The 23,588-nt window shown below is 33.8% G+C and overlaps 2 protein-coding genes across 4 annotated transcripts; both read left to right on the plus strand.

Annotated features, from left to right (window-relative positions):
* The first annotated feature begins 2,235 nt into the window (after positions 1-2,235).
* LOC109185901 (transcription initiation factor TFIID subunit 15) lies at positions 2,236-9,931 on the plus strand. Of its 3 annotated transcripts, none has more exons than XM_019335875.1 (8): positions 2,236-2,526; positions 3,328-3,496; positions 3,719-4,083; positions 4,200-4,394; positions 6,603-6,686; positions 7,936-8,017; positions 8,149-8,275; positions 9,495-9,931. In XM_019335875.1, exons 2-8 carry the CDS (start codon positions 3,377-3,379, stop codon positions 9,689-9,691), a joined length of 1,170 nt encoding a protein of 389 aa, XP_019191420.1. In that variant the 5' UTR covers positions 2,236-2,526; positions 3,328-3,376; the 3' UTR covers positions 9,692-9,931. The 3 variants fall into 3 exon arrangements, with proteins under 3 accessions (XP_019191420.1, XP_019191421.1, XP_019191422.1); XM_019335876.1 differs by having other exon boundaries at positions 2,256-2,526; positions 3,365-3,496; XM_019335877.1 differs by lacking the exon at positions 2,236-2,526 and having other exon boundaries at positions 3,389-3,513.
* Positions 9,932-18,374: 8,443 nt separating this feature from the next.
* On the plus strand, positions 18,375-23,588 carry LOC109185937 (BTB/POZ domain-containing protein At3g19850-like). Its single transcript, XM_019335932.1, has 3 exons — positions 18,375-18,645; positions 18,814-19,965; positions 22,901-23,588. The coding sequence occupies exons 1-3, from the start codon at positions 18,577-18,579 to the stop codon at positions 23,321-23,323; spliced, it is 1,644 nt and encodes a 547-aa protein (XP_019191477.1). The 5' UTR covers positions 18,375-18,576; the 3' UTR covers positions 23,324-23,588.

Genomic DNA, 23,588 nt, shown 5'->3' on the forward strand with positions numbered 1-23,588 from the left:
GTTATCGAGCAAGCTATGCTGAGGCAGTATGATTGATACAGTGAGATATATTGCTGTCTGCTGGTGCATTTGGCATGGGCGAAATGATGTCGTCTGAAATCATAAACCTTGGCTTGTTCAACAGATTCAAGTGGAAGTGGCACATTTGGTTAATGAATTGAATGGCTAGACAGTATGAATATGGTGATTCAAGGTGGTGGAAACCCTCCCTCTATAGGTACTATTCCTGAAGCTCCTGAAGGTGTGTACGTACCGATTGTACGTTGATGCGACTGTATTTACTGACGTTGAACATGCTTTCTTTGGTGTTGTTGTAGCAGATAATAATGGTACCTTTGTTGCAGCCAAGAATGGCTCTATCAATTGCTTGAATAATGATCATTTGGGAAAGAAGCTTTATCATGGGCAAAGAATATGAATTTTGCGAGAATAATGGTCATTTATGTTTGTTAGTTAGTTTGCAACCTTATTAATGGTTCCTCAACAAATTTATCCGATACATGCTGTGTGATTAGTGAGTCTAAGGATTATCTAAGACACTTTGAAGCAGTGTCTTTCAAGTTCATTTTTAGATCAGTGAACAAGTCAACTCATGTGTTAGCTAGGCTCTAGGTCGTTGTTGTTGTTGTTGTTTTTTTTTTTTTTTTGTTTTTTTTTTTTGTTTTTTGTTTTTTTTTTTGTTTTTTGTTTTTTTTTTTGTTTTGTTTTTTGTTTTTTGTTTTTTTGTTTTGTTTTTTTGTTTTGTTTTGTTTTTTTGTTTTTTTTTTGTTTTTTTTTTTGTTTTGTTTTTTTTTTTGTTTTTTTTTTTTTTTTTTTTTTGTATTGAGAATTTGATTTAATGAAAGTATTGCTTTTGTTTTGTTTTTTTTAAAATAATAATAAAATTATCATCCAAATTAGGTAAAATATAAATTTCATAAGATTATTTGGGCTCAAAATATATGAGAAAGTATAAAACATAATCATATGAGTATCTAAAACAAAATGAATAAGGGTCAAATATGTCACTCAACTGCACACAAAATTGCAATGAGCCATCAACTTTTAAAAAAGTGTAATTGGATCCATGAACTACACAAACTTATGCAATTCAGCCCAAGATAACCTGTTTTACTTGAAAACATGATGACATGGCAGTTACCAAATTTAAAAATAATTTTAATTAAAATAATTATTAAAAAAAACCCCTTCGCCCAATGGGGCGGTCTATTGATATCTGTCATGGAAACGGCTGGAAACGAAGGGATCGGCTTCGTCTCGGGCTGTCTCCCTGGCCATGGAGACGAAACCACCTTCGTTTCTTGGCCATGAAGATGAAGGGGTTAGCTTCGTCTCCGGCCGTCTCCATGGCCAGGGAGATGGCCGGAGACGAAGTCGATCTCTTCGTCTCCATGGTCAAGAGACGAAGGTGGCTTCGTCTCTGGCCTTCTCCAAGGCTTGGGAGAGACGAATCGGAGGCCCCTTTGTCTCCGGCGTCTCTGTCGGAGAGGGGGAGTGTTTTTTAAATTTAATTTTAAATAATTATTTTAATTAATATTATATATAAAAAAATTAATTTTAAATTTGATAAGCGTCTCGTCAGCATATTTTTGGATAAAACATGTTATTTTGGGTTGAATTACATGAGTTTGCGTAGTTCATGAATTCAATTGCATTTTTTTTGTTCGATAGCTTAATTGCAACTTGGTATGCACTTGAATGACCTTATTTCTAAAAAAAAAATGCAAATATGCGATTAGTTTGTATGTTCGGTTTTCAACAAAAAAAAAAGATAAAATTGTAAAAAATGCCCCTCTATAATATGCCAATTATCAATGTCAACCCTGAATTATGAGTGGTGTAAATGTTGCCCCTCAATTATCAAAACGGTGCACATATAGCCCCTCTCGTAACGAAAATGTGGTTCCCTGTTACTGTAGGACACCGTTAAGTCGGAGTAAATATGTAATTTAGTTGTTTTTTCCCTCCCTTGATTCGAAGTACCAGCGATGGACAGCGGCGGGGAACCACAGGTCCGTTACGGGAGGGGCTATATGTGCACCATTTTGATAATTGAGGGGCAACATTTATACCACTCATAATTCAGGAGTGACATTGATAATTGACATATTATAGAGGGGCATTTTTTACAATTTTCCCAAAAAAAAAAGTTTGTATGTTCCGTGTTGGGCCAAAAACGGTATAAGCCCAACGGGTCGGCTCTAAATAAACGGGTTAGCTTTAAGATAGTTAGATGGATAAGTCTTAAGTCCGTAACCTAACCTTAAAATTTCTTCTCCGTTCTCCGAAATGCTGGATTGTTGAAGCTTAAGCGAAATCCCTTCCGGCGAAAACTCCTCTTTCCGTCGAATCGAAAACCTGATCAGTTTCTGAATCCAGGGATTTGCATGTCGATTTGTTTTTTTCTAATTCTTCATTTTGGCACTTCAAAATTTGCAACTTTTTAGTCGCAGAAAACGAGATGCACAAGCATTTACCCGCTGCACAAAACATTGATTGTTTCAATTCTGCTGAATTTTGCTAAAGGTATCCACTTCTTGTTTCTTTGCTCTTATTATTTTGTTTTGTGAATATAAGGAAAATGTTAGAGTAGATCTTGGTTTTTGGGGTTTCGCAGGTTTTATATGAAATTTGGGATGTCAAATTGTTAACAGAGTTTTCGTTTTATTGAGTGTCCAGAGAGTTTCTTTTTTGGCCAGTGTTCATTCATTCTCTTTGGCTTTTAGGTAACTGAGATCTAATGTTTGCTTACCGTTTACCTTTCTCTCTGTTTATTGTAAGCGTTTGAAGCTAGCTTAGTGCGAAGTACTTTATATCAAGGATTTATAAGGAGTTACTATTTGAAAGTAACCAACCAAGAGCAAATCACTATCTGCCCATTTTGACTCACAGTGATTTTGGGAACCATTTTAATATGCTAAAACTCAGCTTACCCATTTTCTACCCCTCTATGGTGGCCTGAGGAGTAAAGCTGGAGTCTCTTTCTACAATTTCATTTCCAAGCCACATTAGATGGTGCACTAATGGTGTACTAGATGGCTAGTTCTATGATTTGATGAATGCTCTATGTGCTGTTCAAATATGTTGACCCTGGGGATGAAAGGGAACTGTTTTCTTGTGTTTTATGATTAATGCAACTTCTGCTGGAGTTATTTTCTGTTTTCGCCATCTGCTGTGTTGTTGCTTACTCATCTGTTTATTAGTTGCTCAAATCTTTATTCTGCTACTTCCAGTAACAACAGCTATTTGCTTTTTTGCATTAAGCTTTCTTTAAAGCTGTTGGATTAGTTAGTCTACAATTAATAGTCAAATGGCTGCATTTTGCAGTACCTGAAATTGCTTCTGATTGCTGCATTCTCATTAGAGTTGGGCTCAAATGGCAAGCTATTCAGCAACGGGAGTTCCAACAAATGGGTCTGTATATGTTTGTAATTTACCACATGGAACAAATGAAGATATGTTAGCTGAATTTTTTGGCACAATTGGGGTGCTAAAGGTATGAGTTGCAATCAGGTATTGCTTGAAGTTACTCCTGTAGACCTTTCTTCTTTTTAAAAATCATGATTATTTCTTCTCCTATACTTCTTCCTCCAAGTTTCTCTCCTCCTTTTGTTGTGCACTTTAAATTACCAAGTAATTTTGTTTTGTATGCATGTTTGTGTGTGCGATTTTTTTGGTTGTGGTTTCTAAATGATTTTTATGATTATGTACACTATAGAAGGACAAACGAACTGGCCGCCCCAAGATATGGTTATACCATGACAAAGTAACAAATGAGCCCAAGGGGGATGCAACGGTCACATATGAGGACCCACATGCAGCATTAGCTGCTGTTGATTGGTTCAACAACAAGGATTTTCATGGGTCAATTATTGGAGTCTTTATTGCAGAGTCAAAGAGCAAAGATGAGCCCTCATATAACTCAGGTAGTCATGCTGGAGACACCAATCTGGATAGTGGATTTGCTGACCTGGAAGAAGGTTCTAGGGATATAAATGGAGGGGGTGGACGTGGTAGAGGCAGGGGAGATTCTTCTGGGAAGGGATGGCAACAAGACGGGGACTGGTTGTGTCCAAATACAAGGTCTGTGATGCAGTTATTGGTGAGAAACTCTTTCTTGCTTTTTAATGCGGTTTTTGTTTTGGCACCTCAGATATATTTTTGTGCAACTGAATTTGTTATAATTTACATTGGTGCAGCTGCTCTAATGTGAACTTTGCATTCCGTGGTGTTTGCAACCGCTGTGGAACAGCTCGACCTGTTGGTGTTTCTGGAGGTAGTGCTGGGGCTGGTGGGCGTGGTAGGGGCCGTGGTAACAATGACCCTGGTGCCCCTGGTCGTGCAGTTGGTGGTCCTCCAGGTCTCTTTGGTCCAAATGATTGGCCTTGTCCCATGTAAGAAAGTTTTTCTCTTTCAAATCTCAGAAACACTACTGAAAATTGTTTTCCACTATCTGCCAAGGGGCCCTTGTTTTGGGATGCTATCACAATCTTCAAGTATATGAAAAGTCTATTCCATGATAATTTTTGCCCAATTTTCCATGTTCTGTGTGCCTTGTGTTTGACACTCTTCTCTCCTTTCCCTGATAAACTAATTTTAGAGATTTAATTTATAATAAAGCCATTTTTTATGGTTTATGGGAGAGATGGAAAATCAATATTGATGGACTGATGGTTAATTTTTTCACCTGTCTATTTTTGAACTTGATACATTATATGCTCCCATTTTTAAAGGGCTGGCTAGTGAGTGTTTTGTATTTTGCACATTGTTCTTATTCATAATTTTGACTTAGTGATGTATTGTTATTGAGAATGTGATAGTTTTCACTTAATCCTTCATTATTTTGGGTTTATGCGGTTTTATGTTACATTTGGTAAAAATCTGCATTGAAGCATGTGCATCAAGTGACTATGTTCCCACATGGTTATAGGCTATTCTATGTCGAGACTCAGATATAACCCTAATTACATGGTTGGCCCAATTTATTTGGAGTCTATCTACTCAAAGACACTATAAGCTGGGCCAAACATGAATTATTGAGAAAAGCTTCTTGGAATGTATATAAGGAAAAACCTCTTGTAGGCCAAAATCCTAAAATTCTAAAAAACTCTTTCTTTAAATATAATCACATAGCATATAATACACCTGGACAATTTAGTGACACATTAATGACACTTCTAAAATTCCGAATATTTCCTATATATAAACAATTTTAACTTCTAAGCTAACTTAATAAATGTTAGCACTTAATTGTAACTTTGACCATCATTGATAGAAAAAATTATAATAGTTAAGTATCCAAACAACTTATCTATGCCAAAAAGAACTGTAAATATGTATTAAGCCAAACATTTTGATTTTTTTTTTTCAACATGCTCCTTTTTAAAGCTCTTATCAAAATAGATCATTTTGGAGAAGTTTCAGATGGTCCTGATGCTGCATCTTCTCCCCAATTGTAGCATAAGAACCAGTGTTGTAAAACTCGGCCTAGGTGGCTAACTGCCTATGCGCCCCTAGGCCGAGTTGATTTTAGCTTTCATTGTCATTTTATTCGAATGTTTAACTACTTGGCAGACTAGTTGAACAAATCACCAACTTTGCCACTTATTATTATTTTAAATAGGGTTTTTTCTCTAAAAATGACGTAGTTCTGAGCGAAACAACCCTTAAAAAAGGGGAAAGTGAAAAATAAAGACTAGAAGGAAAGAAGAATAAATGAAGATGGAGCAAAAAATGAAGATATGAACTCCAAAGCAAAAAGGAGTAAATCAGAGATGCCATTTTCTTCGACCATTGCTTGTCGACACTCACTGAATTGCACTGTCTTGAAGGTGGGACTCACTATTGGCTTTGCTGCTCCTTGCTCCGATTGCTAGACTGAGGTCGCTGGCCGAGATGAGTCTGGCTTTTCCTTTTCCATTCGGTTGAGAAGAGCATAAAAAATATAAAAAAATGTTTTTACTAGGTTTTTTTTTTTTTTTTTTTTGGGTAGCCTTGAAAAAAATGACCAAAGCATATCGAAGAGAGGAAATGGGAAGTGTCAATGGCAAAAATGTGAATCAGTGAAGAATTAGTCTTTATAGGATTTAATTTCATTTTCTAAATATTGAAATTGACCCATGATTTTTTTAAATTTAGGCTGGAAGATTTTTTTTTAATTTTTTTTTTTAAAAAAATTTGGGCTGGAAACTTTTTTTTCAACCAAGGAAATGAGTTTTTGAATTTTTATTAATCAGGGAATGGCTGGAAACATTTGTTTAGGAAACGACATGGAAACATTTCCGAATGAGTTTCGGAGATGAAACGTTTCTGAAATGGTGAAATTCTACTTTCTCAAAGTTCCCATGCAACATAGATATGGCATATAGAAAGCCCTGAGATGTTTCTGATGGTTGCCTTTATTGACCATTTGTTTATTCCTGTTATGAATATTTGTGTTGTAATGCATTCTAATGATTGATTGCTGAAAGCAAAAACTTCTCTGTTATTGCTCTTTTTATTGTTTTTACAACTTATGTTGGTAATGTGATTTGATTCTTATGTTCATGACTTTTATAGAAATCTCTTTAGCTTTTTAACTATGTTTTAAATATGATTTATAGGTGTGGCAACATCAATTGGGCTAAGCGCTTGAAATGTAACATCTGCAACACCAACAAGCCTGGTCACAATGAGGGTGGTGTGAGGTATCTAATGGTTAATCATTAATGCATTGAACTTTGTAGTAATATGAGATTCTGAGTATAATATATATATAGGCTAATGTTCAAGTCCATCTACCTATTCCCGTGATTCCCTTCGAAAATGCACACAAGTTACTACACGAATGCACACAGGGTAGATTGTGTGCATTCATGCTGGGCGAATTGCAAACAATCTAGTATGTGTGCATTCATGTAGTAGCTTTGTGCATTTCTGAAGGGTCTCACGTGACTCACGGGAAGATGTGGTCTCATTTGATTATTACTCTCTCTCTCTCTATATATATATATATATAGTGTGTGTGTGTGTGTGTGTGTTCTGTTTTTGATACCTGAAGGATTGGAAAGTTTTTCTAAAATTGGCTCCTGGATTGATGAGTTGGTTGAATATCTGATACTCTGATTTTTATTTTTTATATTTTAAACTTTTATGCCCTTTGGCTATCATAAAAATTAGTACACAATCTCTTTTAATTTATGGAAGATATTAAAGTTGAACACTGGATTCTGCAAAAGGAGTTTAAGCAAGAGAAGAGTTTGAGTTAAAGATAAATTGAATTCAAATATTTGAGCTTGATTGGTAATGATAACTTACTATTCATTAATAGTTAATTATAATGGTGATCTTGGAGCCTTGAGAGTTATGGTATATTCATGATCTACTGATGTCATAGGTTGTCTGTGGGGTTTGTATAAAATATTACTGCATTTTTCAGCATTGGATTCTTATGTCCTGGATCTGAATGAAGACCCATCCATCTCCTATAAAGTTACTGATTTTAGATCCAAAACTAAATTGCTTTTAATTACACTTATTTCCATTTTCATATTCCAAGACCTTCTGAAGGCAGCAGGAGGCGTACAAGGGGTCTAAATACTTGGAAGGTCCTTGTACTATAGTATTTACTCCCTGTAACTGATTTTGGTTAATGTTTTCCACTTTTCCTTGTACTTTTGGAATTGATAAAATTTAGGACAATTACTATTTATTAACCCCATCAGAAATGTTGATGTGTCAGCGATGTAACATTGACATGGTAGTATCTGTTGTGGCATTGCATGTCAGCATTTATAACTTCAAAAATAAATTATACAAGAAAATAAATTCTGAATTGGCCACTTTTCAATATTTAATTTTTTAAAATATTTAAAATTATAATTTTTGACATGGCAATGCCATAATAAATTGGAGTTCATATGTACTGAGTGTAGTTTTTTTGGTTTATATGTACAGAGGGGGTCGTGGTGGAGGCTATAAAGAACTTGATGAGGAAGAGTTAGAAGAAACTAAGCGACGTCGACGAGAGGCTGAAGAAGTAAGTAAACTTGTGCATGTCAATAAGTGTGCAGGGTTTATATTCTATTCTAGATATTAATACAGATCACACTTGCATTTTGCATATACCTTTTGCTTCTAATATGACATTTATTGTTATCTTAATCTCAGGATGATGGTGAAATGTATGATGAGTTTGGAAATCTTAAGAAGAAATTTCGTGCCAAAGCACAACAAGCTGAAGCTGCTCAGAGTCTCCCAGGTGTTGGGCGCGCAGGATGGGAGGTGGAGGAATTAGGTGTGTTACTTTATTTTCATATTTTGATAAGTTTCCTGTATGGATGGAGCAATTCTTTTCCCCTTGTTATGGATGCGGAGATATTTTGTGGTCTGTTACTGTGTTCTCTATGGGGCACTGTTACATTTCCTTGATTTGGTAAGTTGCTAGCTCCAAGTGGAATATGGTTAGGTTGAATCCACCTAGGCAATAGGAGCTGAAAATAGGTTTAGAATTGATACTTTGTATAATATGCTCATTGTTTTGAAATTCTTCTTTTTCTTAAAGTATGCACGGGATGGATGGTGAAATATGTCTTGGAAAGTGCTTGATCAATTCTTACCCTCCAATTTTTTAGACAGAATAAAATACAAATCAGTTAAAAATCATCAAATGTATTTCCACTTTGAGTTTGTTTTGGCTTAATCACGCTGTTGTGGGTGATCCTTGAATGAAAGTTAGAGAACTACTGGAGTGGGTGTTGATTATAGCTTGCATATGCTGATCAATTCATTAACCTGCTGCCTTAGACCATGTGCTACTGATTCGGTCCACTCCAAGGGATTCGTTTTTAATTTGAAAGAGAGTTTGAATGCATGTTAGTGTATTTTTTTGGTGTTACATTAGATTAAGCATGGCCAAGTAGGCATGATCTCCACTTCCGGCATCTACCCCCATTTGCCTCTGGGATGTTAGATTTGTTATGTTCTTAGTAAAAGCTTGTTGGGGTAGATCTAGCTGGTGAAATTAGTTAGCCCAAAGAAGAGGGTAGTTCCAAGAGAAAGTGGAGGAGGCAATTGGTGGGTTGGGGTATCACGGGGCGTGTTTTAATGATTATCTTTTCATTTTATTTTGAATGGATGTTTGATTTTCCCCTTTAGTGGTATCACGGGAGTGTTTTAGTGATTATCTTTTTCATTTTATTTTATTTTGAATGGATGTCTGATTTTTCCCTTTAGTGGTATCACGGGGAGTGTTTTAGTGATTATCTTTTTCATTTAATTTTGAATGGATGTCTGATTTTTCCCTTAGTGGTATCATGGGGAGTGTTTTAGTGATTATCTTTTTCATTTTACTTTTAATGGATGTTTGATTTTTTTCCCTTTAGTATTTTACAAGTATATATTTTTAACTTTCCAACTTGTAGGCATTGGACATCACACTTTTTTTATTTTATTTTTCATGACCTGTGTTTCTTAGTTAACAATCTTTGGCTATAAATTGATGAAATTGTTGGCAGGCATGTCTGATCGAGATAGAAAGGAAAGAAGTAGAGACAGAGGAAGGGATCGAGATGAGAGGGAGAGGGAGAGGCATAGGAGCAGAAGCCGAGAGCGAGATAGGGGAAGAGACAGAGACAGGTCCTATGACTATGATCGTGACAGAGATTATGGACGAGAACGTGACCGTGACAGGGACCGCAATAGGTATCGTTAGTGGAGCCGGCAAATAATGCACCTATCCTATAACAGCGCTTCATTTGACGTTTGGGATTGTTTAGGTAGTTCATTTGGGAACACAAATTGAACTTGAGCTCTTGTTTTTGTAGGTTTCTAATTCTGTCTTTTTCCTTCTGTGCTGAACTTTGTTCTCTTGTGGATGTGCTAGTCATACTTTTCAACACTTTTTTGTATTGGTTGTCTCTTCTATATGAAATTTTTGTAGTACTGTTTTCCTCGAAGTTTTAAGATTGCACCATGTTATCAAGAAATGACTTGGAAGGCTAAATTGTGATACAAAATGAACTACTTTAGTAGCTTACCAATACTTTTCTTTTGGGTTTGAGCTAATCATTTATGGACAACTTTTGTTGGTTTATGAGTGCGTTTATCTCATTGCGGTTCTTTACTGGATTACAAGGCGGACTTTACTTTGTGTTTTACAATGCATATGCCATTTAGTGGCAAATTATTATGTGAACTTGGGTCCACCTCACAAGTGGATAAAGATGCACAGTTTACAGATAAATTCACAATTTGTGATGATCATATATTGTATTTATAAATTCTCAAAACTTAGAAACACAACTTATATTTCAGATGTTCACAATTCCAATACTAAAAATACACAATTTAGGATCAGGATTTACCTTGCAAGGTGGACCTTGATCCATGGTATAACAACTGCCATTTAGTAATTAGTACCATAGAAATTCCCATATAATAAACTTGTAATCAATGATGTGCACTAGATAAACTCTTTATGATCCAGAATTACAAATAGTCTTCCCGCTTTGTGACCTTATTCGGTAAAGTACTACAAATATTATCTTCACCTTCTCCTAATCTTTCTTTCTCGTCGGATGTTGTAAGGTTGAGTTTGCTTTTGTACTAAAAGGAACCCACACATTGGCCCAACACTTGTTTTATATCACACAATTATGGTTATGGACCACTACAACACTAGATTATCTGTATTAAGGGTGCTATAACTTTGTCATACATGAAGACTAGTTGCTTTCAATGCCGGACTTCCCACCATTATTGTTCCTCTAACTTTACAGAGTTCGGCTTGGCATTTTTGTGCACTTCAGTTTTTCACCCAAATTTTGAAAACTAAAGGTTATTTATTAGTTTGTCACTGTCAACACTATAGTTTATATTTAAGAATACAAGAGACATGCATTTATGTGTTCGTACATATGTATATACAATGTTTCAAATTTTAACTGTGTTGAACTCTTTTTTAAAAAGGTATTTTGAAGTGAGAAAATTGTATTTGTACTCTCGTGAACATGTATTCTCACCAGTCACCACACTAGGAGCTCAATGAAGTGTGGGTACGTGATATTCTTGGATTGGGCTTTTGCCCATTGTCTAAGATTCCACTGTTTCCCATGTAGTCGCAATCATCATGGCCCAGACAGGCCACACAGCTGTGTGAATCATATTATCAAATAATGTACATTCAGTAAGCAAATAATGTATTTTTAATATATTAAAAATGTACATTATATTAAGAGAAAATACATTATTTGAGTACTAAAAATACATTATTTTGTATAATGTATAATCAATACACGGATAATGTACTTTTAGTGTATATATATATATATATATATATATATATATATATATATATATATAATGTATTATTTGTATATTAAAAATGTACTATTTGTTATGGTCCACACAGCACTCTGTGGACCATGATTCGCACAATAATTTGCCATTATATCGTGCACCCGTAGTCTACCTTGTAAGTGAATTTTGATACAAGTTTATTTTTAGTATAATGCATGTTCATATTTAGCGTATTACAATCTTAATTTTAGTATATTCATTATATTTTAATACATGTTCGTCTTTAATTGACTGCTAATTCAGTTTTACGGTATGATAAGTCAAAATGAATCTATAGTATATTAAAAATGATCTTACAGTATACTAAAAATAAATTTGTATGAGGAATTCATAAACCCTGATCCACGGTTTAAGCATTGACCATATGGGGAAAAATTATATCTTACACATTGAGCTCCACTTTGCTCGATACAAATTCATTTTTAGTATATTGCAGGTTTGTTTTTAATGTATTATATGTTCATTTTTAGTATATTTATTATATTTTGATACAAGTTTATTTTTAGTATACTATAAATTAATTTTTAATGTATTATAAGTTAAAAAGAATATTCCTTTCAAAAAAAAAGTTAAAAAGAAGATGTAATATACTACGGAGTAAAATTAAATATGTATAAAAAGGGTCATTTTACTAGGTGAACACTGATCTACAATATAAACTTGCCATGTCTTAGTCTCTATGTGACCAAAAAGATCAATCATTTCAAAAGACTAGCTAAGTATCAATTGTGAAATTAAATACACACCATCATTGATGATAGAATGCTAAATTTGACTTTTGTTCAACAAGTATATCATGTACCAAGGTTCACACTCCATTATGGACCCTGATTTATGAGTTTGTGTTTTGTATTATGATTTTGTGTGTCTTGCGTTATGAAATTATGTACATTATAAGTATGAATTATGTATCTAGAACAAATTAGTAATTGTATCTTATGTTATGAATTTTTGTGTTTGTGTTGTAAAATTTTGTGTCTATGAACACAAATTATTTACCTAAATCATATTTAAAAAAAATAAGTAAATATATAACATGAGTATGTGTCTTGTGTTATGATTTTTTTGTATCTTGAGTTATGAAATTCTGTATCTTACAAGTATGAATTTTGTACCTCGTCTTTTCAATTCAGCTGGATTCATAATATTATTCTATGTGTCTTGTGTTGTGACTTTTTGTATTTTGTGTTATAAAATTCTGTACCTTATAAGTATTAATTCTGTACCTAATTGTGTCAATCTATGATCCATAATGCTATGCAAACGGTCCATCATATAAATTGCCGTAAAAGAACAAATACAATGAAAAATGGGAACTTTGATTGGATAATTTTGATATCAAGAAACATTATATAAATTCATTAAAAAAAGTTCTTTTTTATGGAGGTGGGCCCCAAGTTTCACATGCATATACAATATATACAAAGCAACAAAGGATTACGTAAGAAATTCCAAACATATATTGATATATCTCTATAGGCTTCTTGACTTCACAGACTCTGTCCCCTAAAACAGCCAAATTCTTCTTTTTATTATTTTTGTTCAATTGCTGTACCAAGTTTTGTGGTTTTATATATACCCTATAGTCTGTGTCATATTGCTGTAATTGTGTGTATATATGTATATATAATTATCCTTTTAATCAATATATATATATATATATATATATATATATGTATATATATTTTGTTGCCATTTGATTCTTTAATCAATTATTAGCCATTTAGAATATTGTTTCAACAAAATTACCTATTTAATATACTCGATGAATCTCATTTTATGTGTTTGATTTAATCAACAACGGTTGATTGAAACTATTTACAAATTCTCAAAAAAAAAAAAAAAACTATTTACAAATAGTGCTTATCTCTACCATTTTTGGATCCAACACTATAGTCCATTGGTTGCTTTCTCAGCAATTAAATTTCTGAAAAAATAATTGCCAGAGATTATGTTTGCTGAAAATAATTTTGTTGTGAAATTAATTAAAATGTTTAGTATTATCATGAAAACATAAAAAGAATTCATAACATTTTTGTAAATAATTATCATTCAGTTTACAAAAATTCCACGGTCTCTTATTTATAACAATATATATGATACCATTTCGACATTATATGTATATATAATTTATTTTCACATATAATGCGCTCTAATACAAACAATATTATATTTAAATTGCATGATAATGCAACATTAGATTACTGAATGAATGAAAAGTCAATCTAGTTTGAATTATTTTATGCATAAGAGATAATGATTAAATATTTTTTTTTCTGGTCATGAATGATAGGATGTTGAAATGTTGTGGGATTTTTTTGAGGGAAAAATTCGTAACTACTATCCGTTTATGTTCTAGAAGAGTTTTACACTGGATAAACTCTGTTCTGATCTTGTGCAATAATTTACAGATTACACAAGAAATGTAAGTGTAAAGGACTCGACTGAAAAAGTGTTAGTAAAAATTAAACTCGTGACTTTTTTAATACAATAATTATGCTGCTCTATCCACTTGATCATGGAAAATTATATTAAATTTACTATAGGATAACCTATCCTATACAAGTATACAATAGCTATACGTGATCATTATTATAAATGGAATTTCTTTTAATATGAAAGCAATGCCTAATGGAAAGACAGAGGGATGGAGTCTTTTAATGAACTTGCATTGTTTGATTTTTTAAAATTTTTTTAAAAATGAAATTGTAGATTAGTTCAAATAATTGAATAAATTTTATTTGGACCCAAGTTGAAAAATTATCATTGCACCAATATTTAAGTCTCAATATATTAAATTATTGCCCCAAAAGGAATGGTTGAGTGAGTGAAACATGATTCTTGTAATTGATGTGCAATACACTAACTTGAACATTGAAATTAAACATGTTATAATCTATATATTGTTAATATGATCGATTCTCATATATTGTACACACAAAAAAACTTGTGCAATTGGATCTATGCAATACAACTTTTACTATTTATTATATATAGTTGTTACAATTAGGACTATAGCAATAATGTTTAATATTCTTTTATATGAAATTATATAATGTGTGACAATAATTAAGTTTGTAGATAGATATATAACAATTTACAATAACTAAAGTACAATAATAAATTAATATCAACTAAATACTGCATTTATCTCCGATAAATCACATGACATTGTTTCAATTTTCAAACTATTGTGCCCAAAAAGTTGAATCCCTAACCTTAAAGCCCGACAAATTAAAGCATCTGCTTACTGCGCGCATAAGGAGCAATCGCTGGTGAGACTTGATTCCGGGTCATTGTTCACAAACTTCATCTCTGTGACCAACAAAGCTGCCTATACCGATAATTTTCAAACTATAACGTTACACTATATGGTGTCTTCAAAAAAAAAAAAAGAACATTACACTATATGGTTTTTATTTTATTTTTATTTTTTTTAGGGACAAGGGAAACTTATTATCATTATTCAAGGTGTGCACACTAGATAAACTTCGATCCACTATTATGTAATAACATTACAAATCACATAAAAAAAGATAAATTACACTAAGAAAAGTTGTACCATAAGCATTACCTTATATGGTATTGTAGTAGTTGTTTCGAATGACCTTATTATGGCCATATATATAATTAAATTGAATTATCACAATAAAGTTTTCATTTAACATTGTAGGGGAGCCATTAGCCTAGCTAGACCTAAACCTTGGAAATGCAATACCTAATCCATTGAATTCTGAATTCTGCTAATGGCCAAGTAAATGAGACAAAACATTCATGAACATATTGAAAAGCTAGACATTTTTCTACTTTTTACAATTTAATTATTCTTCACTTCTTGAAAAAAAAAAAAAATGTAATCCATTTCACGCAGAAGTGATACGTTTAGAAAATCAAAGGAGGAAAATAATAATTATTACAATCCATTTTACTTTATCATTGTGTCTGATTCAATTAACGGGAATTAATTTATCGTATATATACTTTATATTAATTTATTTATTTTGTGTTAAACAATAAAATTTATATGTTTTAAAGATTAGTTTGGCCCTTTCAAAAAAAAAAAAGAAGAAGAAGAAGAAGATTAGTTTGGCTATCTTCTCTCGGCCGAGTTCGTGGATAAGAATTTGTGTAGTTTATGGAATATTACACCATATCGAAATTTATTCAGTGCACACTACTAAAAGAATTACTCCATAGTTTAAAAGTGTTATTTTTCTAAATGAAAAAAAGTTAATTTATTTTAAAGTTGTAGAGTTTTTTTTTTTTTTAATTACATTTTTGATCCCTCTGAATATTGTACATCTCTTACATTTACATTTGTCATTAACTATCAATTTTTCTACTTTCAGTGCATGACCATTAAATTCTTTCCACATTTGATCATTTTGATCAAATTTGCAACCAACCTTAGCCGAATGAAATCTCCTGCATAACATACAATCATGTTAGTTATTTGAATTTAAATTGCATGTGGACAACATATCGGTATATAGTAATATTGTAGTTATTAGCGTTAATGAAAATTAGATAAGATCAGATTGGACAGAAAATTGATTGAGGGACCAAATGTAATAGAAATTTGATAGTCATATGATCATCATGCTTTAAATATGAAAAAAGAAAATTGATAGTCAATAACCAAATTAAATACGAAGAGATACAATAAGTAAGGAACAAAAAGTGGAAACCTCAAAGTTATATATAAAATTGTTAAGAAACTATAAATGAATTAAATTGACTTTCAAATAGTAAAGATAAAATGAAACAAATTAAAAGGTATTATTATTATTATTATTATTATTATTATTATTAAAACTCAAAGTTATTATTAAAACTCAAAGTTATATATAATATTGTTTGTATATGTGTGTGTGTGTGTGTTTTTTTTTTTTTTTTTTTTTTTTTTTAATTTTTTCATTGTTATATATTTAATTTTTAAAACACAATTGCTAATTTTCTATTTGTTATTAACTGTCAAGTAACCCTAATATCGTTCATCCTAAGAGCATCCTCATTATATGATTTTTGGCATGAATTTTTTGTGAGTTAATTAGGTTAGAAATTAAAGGGGGGAAAAGGAAAAAAAGAAGGAAAAAAACGCCAAAAATACTTTCATTGTTCCTTGACGTGCCCAACGGGTGAACCGGCGCAAGAGTTACCCTCAATATACTCTTCTTCTTCTTCTTCTTCCTTTTTTTTTTTTTTATTTTTTTTTTTATTTTTTTTGTTTTTTGGGTTTCAAAACCGTACCATCCACCCAAATAGTAGAAAGTCCATTCCCCCCCCCCCCCTCCCCCCTCTTACCTCCCTCCTAGGCCATATCACTCTATAAGTCTATAACTCATCTATACTACAAGCAAAAAGAAAAATACTTGGTGTACTCTCATTTTATACTCCCAACTTGTACTCCCTCTCACATGTTCTTGATGTAGACATTTTTCTGTGGACCTACATGTTGAAAATAACCAATCTAGGCTTGCCACATCAGGGAGTACAAATGAAGGAGTAGAATTTGAGAGTTCATCTAATAGAACTCAAGCAAAAAACTCATAAAGAAGAAAGAAAAGAAAAAACTCACAACTGGTATTGCTCTAATAGCTTTTATTAGAGTGATGCATATGTTTATGTAAATGTGTAATAAGTTCGTGACACTATGTAAAATAATTACCAGTTTAATATTTATTTTTTGTTGAATGAAATAGAGAAGAAAAATAAAAAGTGTAAACTATATATAGTTTGTTTTATGCACACAAATTGATAATTTATAAATTATGATTCTGTGATTTTCAAAAAAAAAAAAAAAGTAAAAAAATTATGTTTCTGTGCATGTTGGTATAAATAATTAATGTGGTAGAACCGCTGTTAGGTCTTTAATTGGTTCAATTAATATATACTATACTGCATGTCCTCCTCCCATTCCTTATACAAAAATAAATAAATAAAAATAATGAAGAAAGTACAGACAAAAACACTCAACTCGTGAATGCCCCTTAGAATCAAAACACGTATCGTAGCCCCCATACTATACATACACAAGTAGCTAAATGTATAATGTATATATGGCTATATGCGGCGGCGAATATATATATATATGCGAAGAGTCTCTCATGTGAAAGATGAAATAAGATATGAGTCGTTGATTTAATCTAGGTCAACGGTACAAATCAAGAAAATTTTTTTAAAAAAAACGCGTTTCTTGAAATTTGATGCATTCTCCGCCTATTATTGTTGAACTGATACACATTAAGGTTCAAAACTATGCACCTTAAGTTTCAAACTGATGCACAAGTTTCGTATTAACGCACCATAAGTATCGCCAGGCCCGGACGCACTTAAGTGTAAAATTGACACACCTTAAGGTTCAAACTGACGCACTATAAACTTTAAACATACGCATCTTAAGGTTCAAACTGACGTACCTTAAGCTTTAAACATACGCACATTGAGTGTTGAATTGACGCACCTTAAGTGTTAAAATGATGCACTTAAATGTAGAACTGACGCACCTTAATCTTTGAAAATATGCACCATAAGCTTTTAACGATACACAAAATTATCATAATGCCATCACATTTTTAAATTTATCTTCGTTCTGGGCTGTTGATTTTGTCAAGATCAATGACTATTATTAATCTGCATGTTTCACCTAGGAGACGTTTTGCACTTGATCCCTTGTCTATATATATATATATATATATATATATATATATATTGTAAATATGTATGTATGTGCATGCATATATACATATTTTAATATATTGGAGGAAAATGATGGTTAGGTTGGACAAAAACATCCTTCACATGATATAATGTCTCAATTTTGGTATGATTAATTTGTTAACACATTATTTTATGTTATATTAATTATTTCTTGGTCTCATAACCACCCATAATAAATGTTAAAATAAGCATATGATTAATCAATAATCATACCAAAATTAAGGCAATATATTATATCAGCATGATGGTAAAGATTTGTGATTCACACATGCATATATGATATATAGCCATATATAGGTATAGCTTGTAGGCTGGATATCCTCTCTCAATCTATCCATATATACATACAGACACAAACAGTAACTTGTTTCACATGAACTCCCTGTGCCATAATATAGAGAGAGAGAGAGACAGAGAGAGAGAGAGAGAGAGAGAGGGAGATCATCAGATTCATTTATTTCTGTGTTGATTTGTAAGGTTTTTATTCTTTTCTTAGGTTGCATTCAATGATAAGTAGCCATGACAGTGGCAGAGGTTTGTGATCTCCAAATCCATATCAATGGTCAACAAAGGTTCTTTCTGCATGAGGTAAGATATATATATATATAGCACAAAAGAAGTATATATATATATATATATATATAATATGCATTTCTTCATTCATTCATTCATTCAATCAATCGTGCAGGAATGGGTCGAGGGTTTTAGTAAAAAAGATCAAAACTTTTTGCCCTTTTCTTGTTTTTTTTTTTGCAGAAAGTCCTGTCAAGATTTTCTGGGAAGTTGAGGAAGATAATCAAGCAAGAAAGGAGGAGAACCCAGGGGAAGAATTCAAGGATAGATATTGATGATTTCCCAGGAGGGGCAGAAGGGTTTGAATTGGTTTCAAGGTTCTGTTATAGCAGTGGGGAGGCCACAAGAATCACAGTCTCAAATGTCTCAATCCTCCATTGTTGTGCAGTGTTTCTTGGGATGACAGAAAAGGTGTCCCCTTGCAATCTCTTGCATCAAACCCAGGTTTTTCTTGAAGGGATGTTCTATTGGTCTTGGCTTGACATTCTCACATCTCTCAAGACCTGTGAGCCCTTCTTCCTCTATGCAGATTCCTGTGGGCTTATCCCAAATCTCATGAATGCCCTTCTAGCCAAGATTGCCCAGAATTCAGATATTAATGCCCTTTTCGGTTCCTCGTCTTCCTCGTCTTCCTCCCCGGATACCGGGAAACTCGGTGTCCCTATCCGGGCCTCTCCTAACTCCAAGAACACCCCAGAGCTTGTGAAGCCAAGCAAGGCGTGGTGGTTTGATGACATGACTGTTTTATCCCCGGTTACTATCGAGCAGTTTGTGAAGACCTTAGGGGCTTTTGGGAGTGAAAACAACAGCCTAGTCCTCACCAAATTCCTCCTTCATTACCTTAAAACTGTTGCCCAGTGCAAAGAGGGAAAGGGTGTGAATTCAAGATCCTCTTTAGAGTACAGTGGCCTAGCAGACACTGCAGTTTATGGGGTGATTTTGATGGGCACAACTTGCAGAAATCTTTTCTGGGTTTTGAGGATTTTGTCTGGTTTTGGGGTGAGCAAAGATTGCAGGGCAGGACTGGAGAGCCTGATTGGTGGGATGCTTGAACAGGCCACCCTGGATGATCTGCTGGTGTGTGGGCACAATGGGAGTGTCTATGATGTGAGCCTTGTACTCAGATTGATCAGGCTGTTTGTTCATCATCATAACACCAAAAGTTCAGCACAGAAGATGATGAAAGTTGGAAGATTGATTGATAGGTACTTGGGGGAGATTGCCCCTGACCAGAGCCTTAAAATCTCAAGGTTTCTTGCCATTGCAGAGAGCCTCCCAGATGAAGCAAGGGATTGCTTTGATGGAGTCTACAGAGCAATAGACATCTATCTTGAGGTATTTTGCACTTCAAAATTTAATTTTCTCTTGCTAATTGTTAAAAAAATCGGCGGGTTAGGATTAGTCTAGCATAAACTGGGAAAAAAATGGTGGGTTTTGGACAAAAGAAAAATTTACAAGACAAGACAAAAGTATATTTTCCCAATAAAACAACACATTTTCATCTTAACTTTTGTTATGGGAATTACTTTTAGAAGGTGTCAATGGGACCATAGTTTGGTATTAGGTCAGTCAGACTCTAGAATTTGCTGCATTTTTTTTAAACCATGTTTTGAAAGCTCAACAAGAGAGAAAGCAATTTAAAGGTTTAACTTTCTGGTAGAGCCGTCAAAACGGGTCCAACTTACTAGTTTGAGACGTTAAACCCGAGTTCTTTACGAGTTAAGCAGGCATTTTTCTCAACTCGACTCGTTTTGGGTCCGGCCCGTCTAACTCAGGGGAAAAGTGGGTTAGCCGGGTTAGGTCAAAAATCCCAACCTTAATTTGAAAGGGGTCGACTCGAGACCGACTCGTTTCTTCTCCAATCCGTGACGGACTGACCCGTTTTGACAACTCTATTTTTTGGGGCTTCATTAAATTCTCCACTGGTTTCAGGACATGAACCATTTTAGACTTCTTGTAGAAGACAAAAGGCAGCTTGACAGTAAAGACACTAGGGGTGTAAACGAATCGAATCGAGTCAAATATCTCAGTATTCGATTCGAATTCGATTATATATTCGAATATTCGTATTCGTATTCGTTTAATATTCGAATATCAAATTTTATTCGTATTCGATTCGACCAGTTTATTCGAATATATTCGATTCGACTCGAATATTCGAATTCGAAATGCCTAACTTAATTTTTTACAAAAATTCTTTAATAAATTAAGATAAAATGTAATAAAAATTTATATTTATATAGCATAAAATATTCGAATACTATTCGAATATATTCGAATCGAATACACTCTAATTCGTATTCGTATTCGAGAAATATTCGAATCGAAAAAAGTATTCGGATTCGGATTCGTATTCGAAATATTCGAATTCGAATCAACATATTCGAATTCGAATCACGAATCGAATTTTTTTTATTTGATTTGTTTACACCCCTAAAAGACACCAGAAAGTGAAATGCACATATAAAAAACTTTGAGTTTTGGGTAAAGAAAGTAGATACTTCACAGTGAGTAAAAATTTGGCAATCCTCTCAAGTCTTGTTTGTCCTTTGTGGCTAGTGGTATATTGTTGCCTGTGAACACTAGATATATTCATTCACAATGCTAGTTGTCAGGGGAAAAATACACACACACACATATATATATATACTCTTTCTCTCTCTGTCTGTGTGATGTTACTGAATTGTCACATCTAAACCAAATAATAAAGATATGAAAGGAACAGTACTTTTTAACATATTCTATATTAGAAATGGTCTTGTTGTTGCATATTTTAAGAGAGGCATCTTTGGCAAGGCCATGACCTGGCATGAAAAGACTCATATGGACATATGCAATGAAACAGGACTATAGAAAAGTAGCTTGTAGAGTCAGCTCAGTTGGTTCTTAAGTAGTATATTGTGGGTAATGATACATTATCGAGTCATGACAATCGCAGTGTATGAGTTACATCTAGTGTTGTGGGTTCTTTGTGGGCACCATATATCGGTCGTTTTACCTAATAGAAAGTCATTGAATCACTGTAATTTATTCTCCATTTTTCTGTTGTAGCTGGGATGGGAGAATTTTGCCTTTTGTGGGTCGAGGTCGCACAGGATTCAACCCTGATAGTCGCAGTGTGAGAGTTACACCTAGTGTGATAGGTTCCTTGTAGGCACTAATCATCGGTGCATATTGAGTCATCGTGATTTATCCCTCCACAATCCTATTTGGCCGGTCAGGGAATTTCGCCTTTGTATGGGAAATTGGGACTATAGAAAAGTGGAATTGTTATAACTATAAGCTCTATGATTTAGGATGCAACAAAAACATAGAAAAAGGCAGTAGAACTATTACCAGTGTGATTTATTATGTATGTGAACACAAATTAGTAGGGTCATTACATTATATATGTAGCAGACACAATTAGTAGGGTCATCAAACTGTATATATGGCAGAAATTCATGATTCAAAATGTTAGTTAGCAACCTAGCCAACCAACCTGTTTGCACTGAAATATTGTAGAAGCGCTTACCCCTATCCACTAACTGCATATGCTGTAGTTATCCCCCTCACATTTCTTGGGCTGAGATTTCCAACAATTCCTCTCAAACCTGTGACCTGGCTCTAGGGATGACAATTTGTCCCGTCTTTAATGAGAATCCTGATCTTCGCCCCAATAGAGACGGGGATGAAATTCTTTTTGAAAAACGGGAAACATGCATATCCCTCCTTGTCCCGCTCCATCCCCGAATAATTATTATAATTAAATAAAAAAATTATATATATATATATATATATATATATATATATATTAAATTTTCAAATTTAGACTTAGGTTCTCAGTTTTTAAATTTAAAAATTATATTAATTTAAGATTTTGACTATGAGTTGATTGGAGATTTCCGTCCCTTGCCGGGACGGAGATGTGGACTATTTTCAATTCTTCCCGTGGATGGGGACAAGGACTGGTCGGGGTCGGGATGGGGAGTATACTCTCAACCTTCGCCCCGCCCCGTTGCCTTCCCTACCTGGCTCTGATAGGGCTTGTTAGGACCCTTATCGCTATGTGAAAAGCTATAGCCCGAAGGAGCAATTTTATTTTTTATAACGTCACATCATTTTTGAGAGGCAGGTGTTGGACTTGACCCTTCACCAGTCTCCGTCCAGCAATCCTCCTAATCACCCATTGCTGGACATACTGGCCACCCAACAGTAATGATCATGAATGGCTATAATGTTTCTTCCTCTAATAATAACATACAATTATATTGTTGTTTCTTGAGTGCAGTCCCATCCTACACTCACATTTGAAGAAAGGTCAAAACTATGCAGATGTCTCAACTATGAGAAACTAAGCCTGGAGGCCTGCAAAGACCTAGCAAAGAACCCCAGAATCCCTCCAAGAATCGCCGTTCAGGCGCTCGCTTCCCAGTGCCCAAATCTGCCCCCTGCAATGGACTTTGTAAATGAAACTTCATCAACCCAAATGGTGTTGTACAACAAGTGTGACACCCCCACTAGTGGGACTACTTTATCATCAGAGGATCATCAGAAGAGTGAAGAGCTGAGGCTAAACCTTCAGAGAATGCAGTGGAGGGTGGTGGAGTTAGAGAAAGTCTGCAAGGAGATGAAAGGCCAAATGTCAAGAATGGTGAAAACTGGTGTCATTATTCCTCCTGCACATGCTAGACCCTTGCCTAGACTTTGCTGAGAACCAATGAGAAGAAGAAGAAGAAGAAAAGGTATTTTTAATTCATATATATGAGGAATGAAGTTTTTTGCTTTTCTTCTGTCACATGCTGTGCCATTCTTATGAGTGTGCTGTTCAAGATTATAGTAATGGGAGTGCAGTATTTCTTTATTGAGGCATCATTAATGTTTTTTTTTTTTTTTTGGTTTATGGGTAAGGTTATAGTATGGTTGTAAATATGGACAAAAGGTGGTTAATAAGTAAGATGAGGTTAATTTTGGCTCGA

This window comes from Ipomoea nil, unplaced genomic scaffold, assembly GCF_001879475.1.
Source record: "Ipomoea nil cultivar Tokyo-kokei standard unplaced genomic scaffold, Asagao_1.1 scaffold1361, whole genome shotgun sequence".
NCBI lineage: Eukaryota > Viridiplantae > Streptophyta > Magnoliopsida > Solanales > Convolvulaceae > Ipomoea > Ipomoea nil.

Bases quoted from the DNA above. Each gene is read 5' to 3' on its own strand.
- LOC109185901 (XM_019335875.1), top strand. From the start codon at position 3,377: ATGGCAAGCTATTCAGCAACGGGAGTTCCAACAAATGGGTCTGTATAT. The intron at 8,018-8,148 runs GTAAGTAAACTT...TCTTAATCTCAG, and splicing joins GTCGACGAGAGGCTGAAGAA to GATGATGGTGAAATGTATGA. The intron at 8,276-9,494 runs GTGTGTTACTTT...AATTGTTGGCAG, and splicing joins ATGGGAGGTGGAGGAATTAG to GCATGTCTGATCGAGATAGA.
- LOC109185937 (XM_019335932.1), top strand. From the start codon at position 18,577: ATGACAGTGGCAGAGGTTTGTGATCTCCAAATCCATATCAATGGTCAA. The intron at 18,646-18,813 runs GTAAGATATATA...TTTTTTTTGCAG, and splicing joins AAAGGTTCTTTCTGCATGAG to AAAGTCCTGTCAAGATTTTC. The intron at 19,966-22,900 runs GTATTTTGCACT...TCTTGAGTGCAG, and splicing joins CAATAGACATCTATCTTGAG to TCCCATCCTACACTCACATT.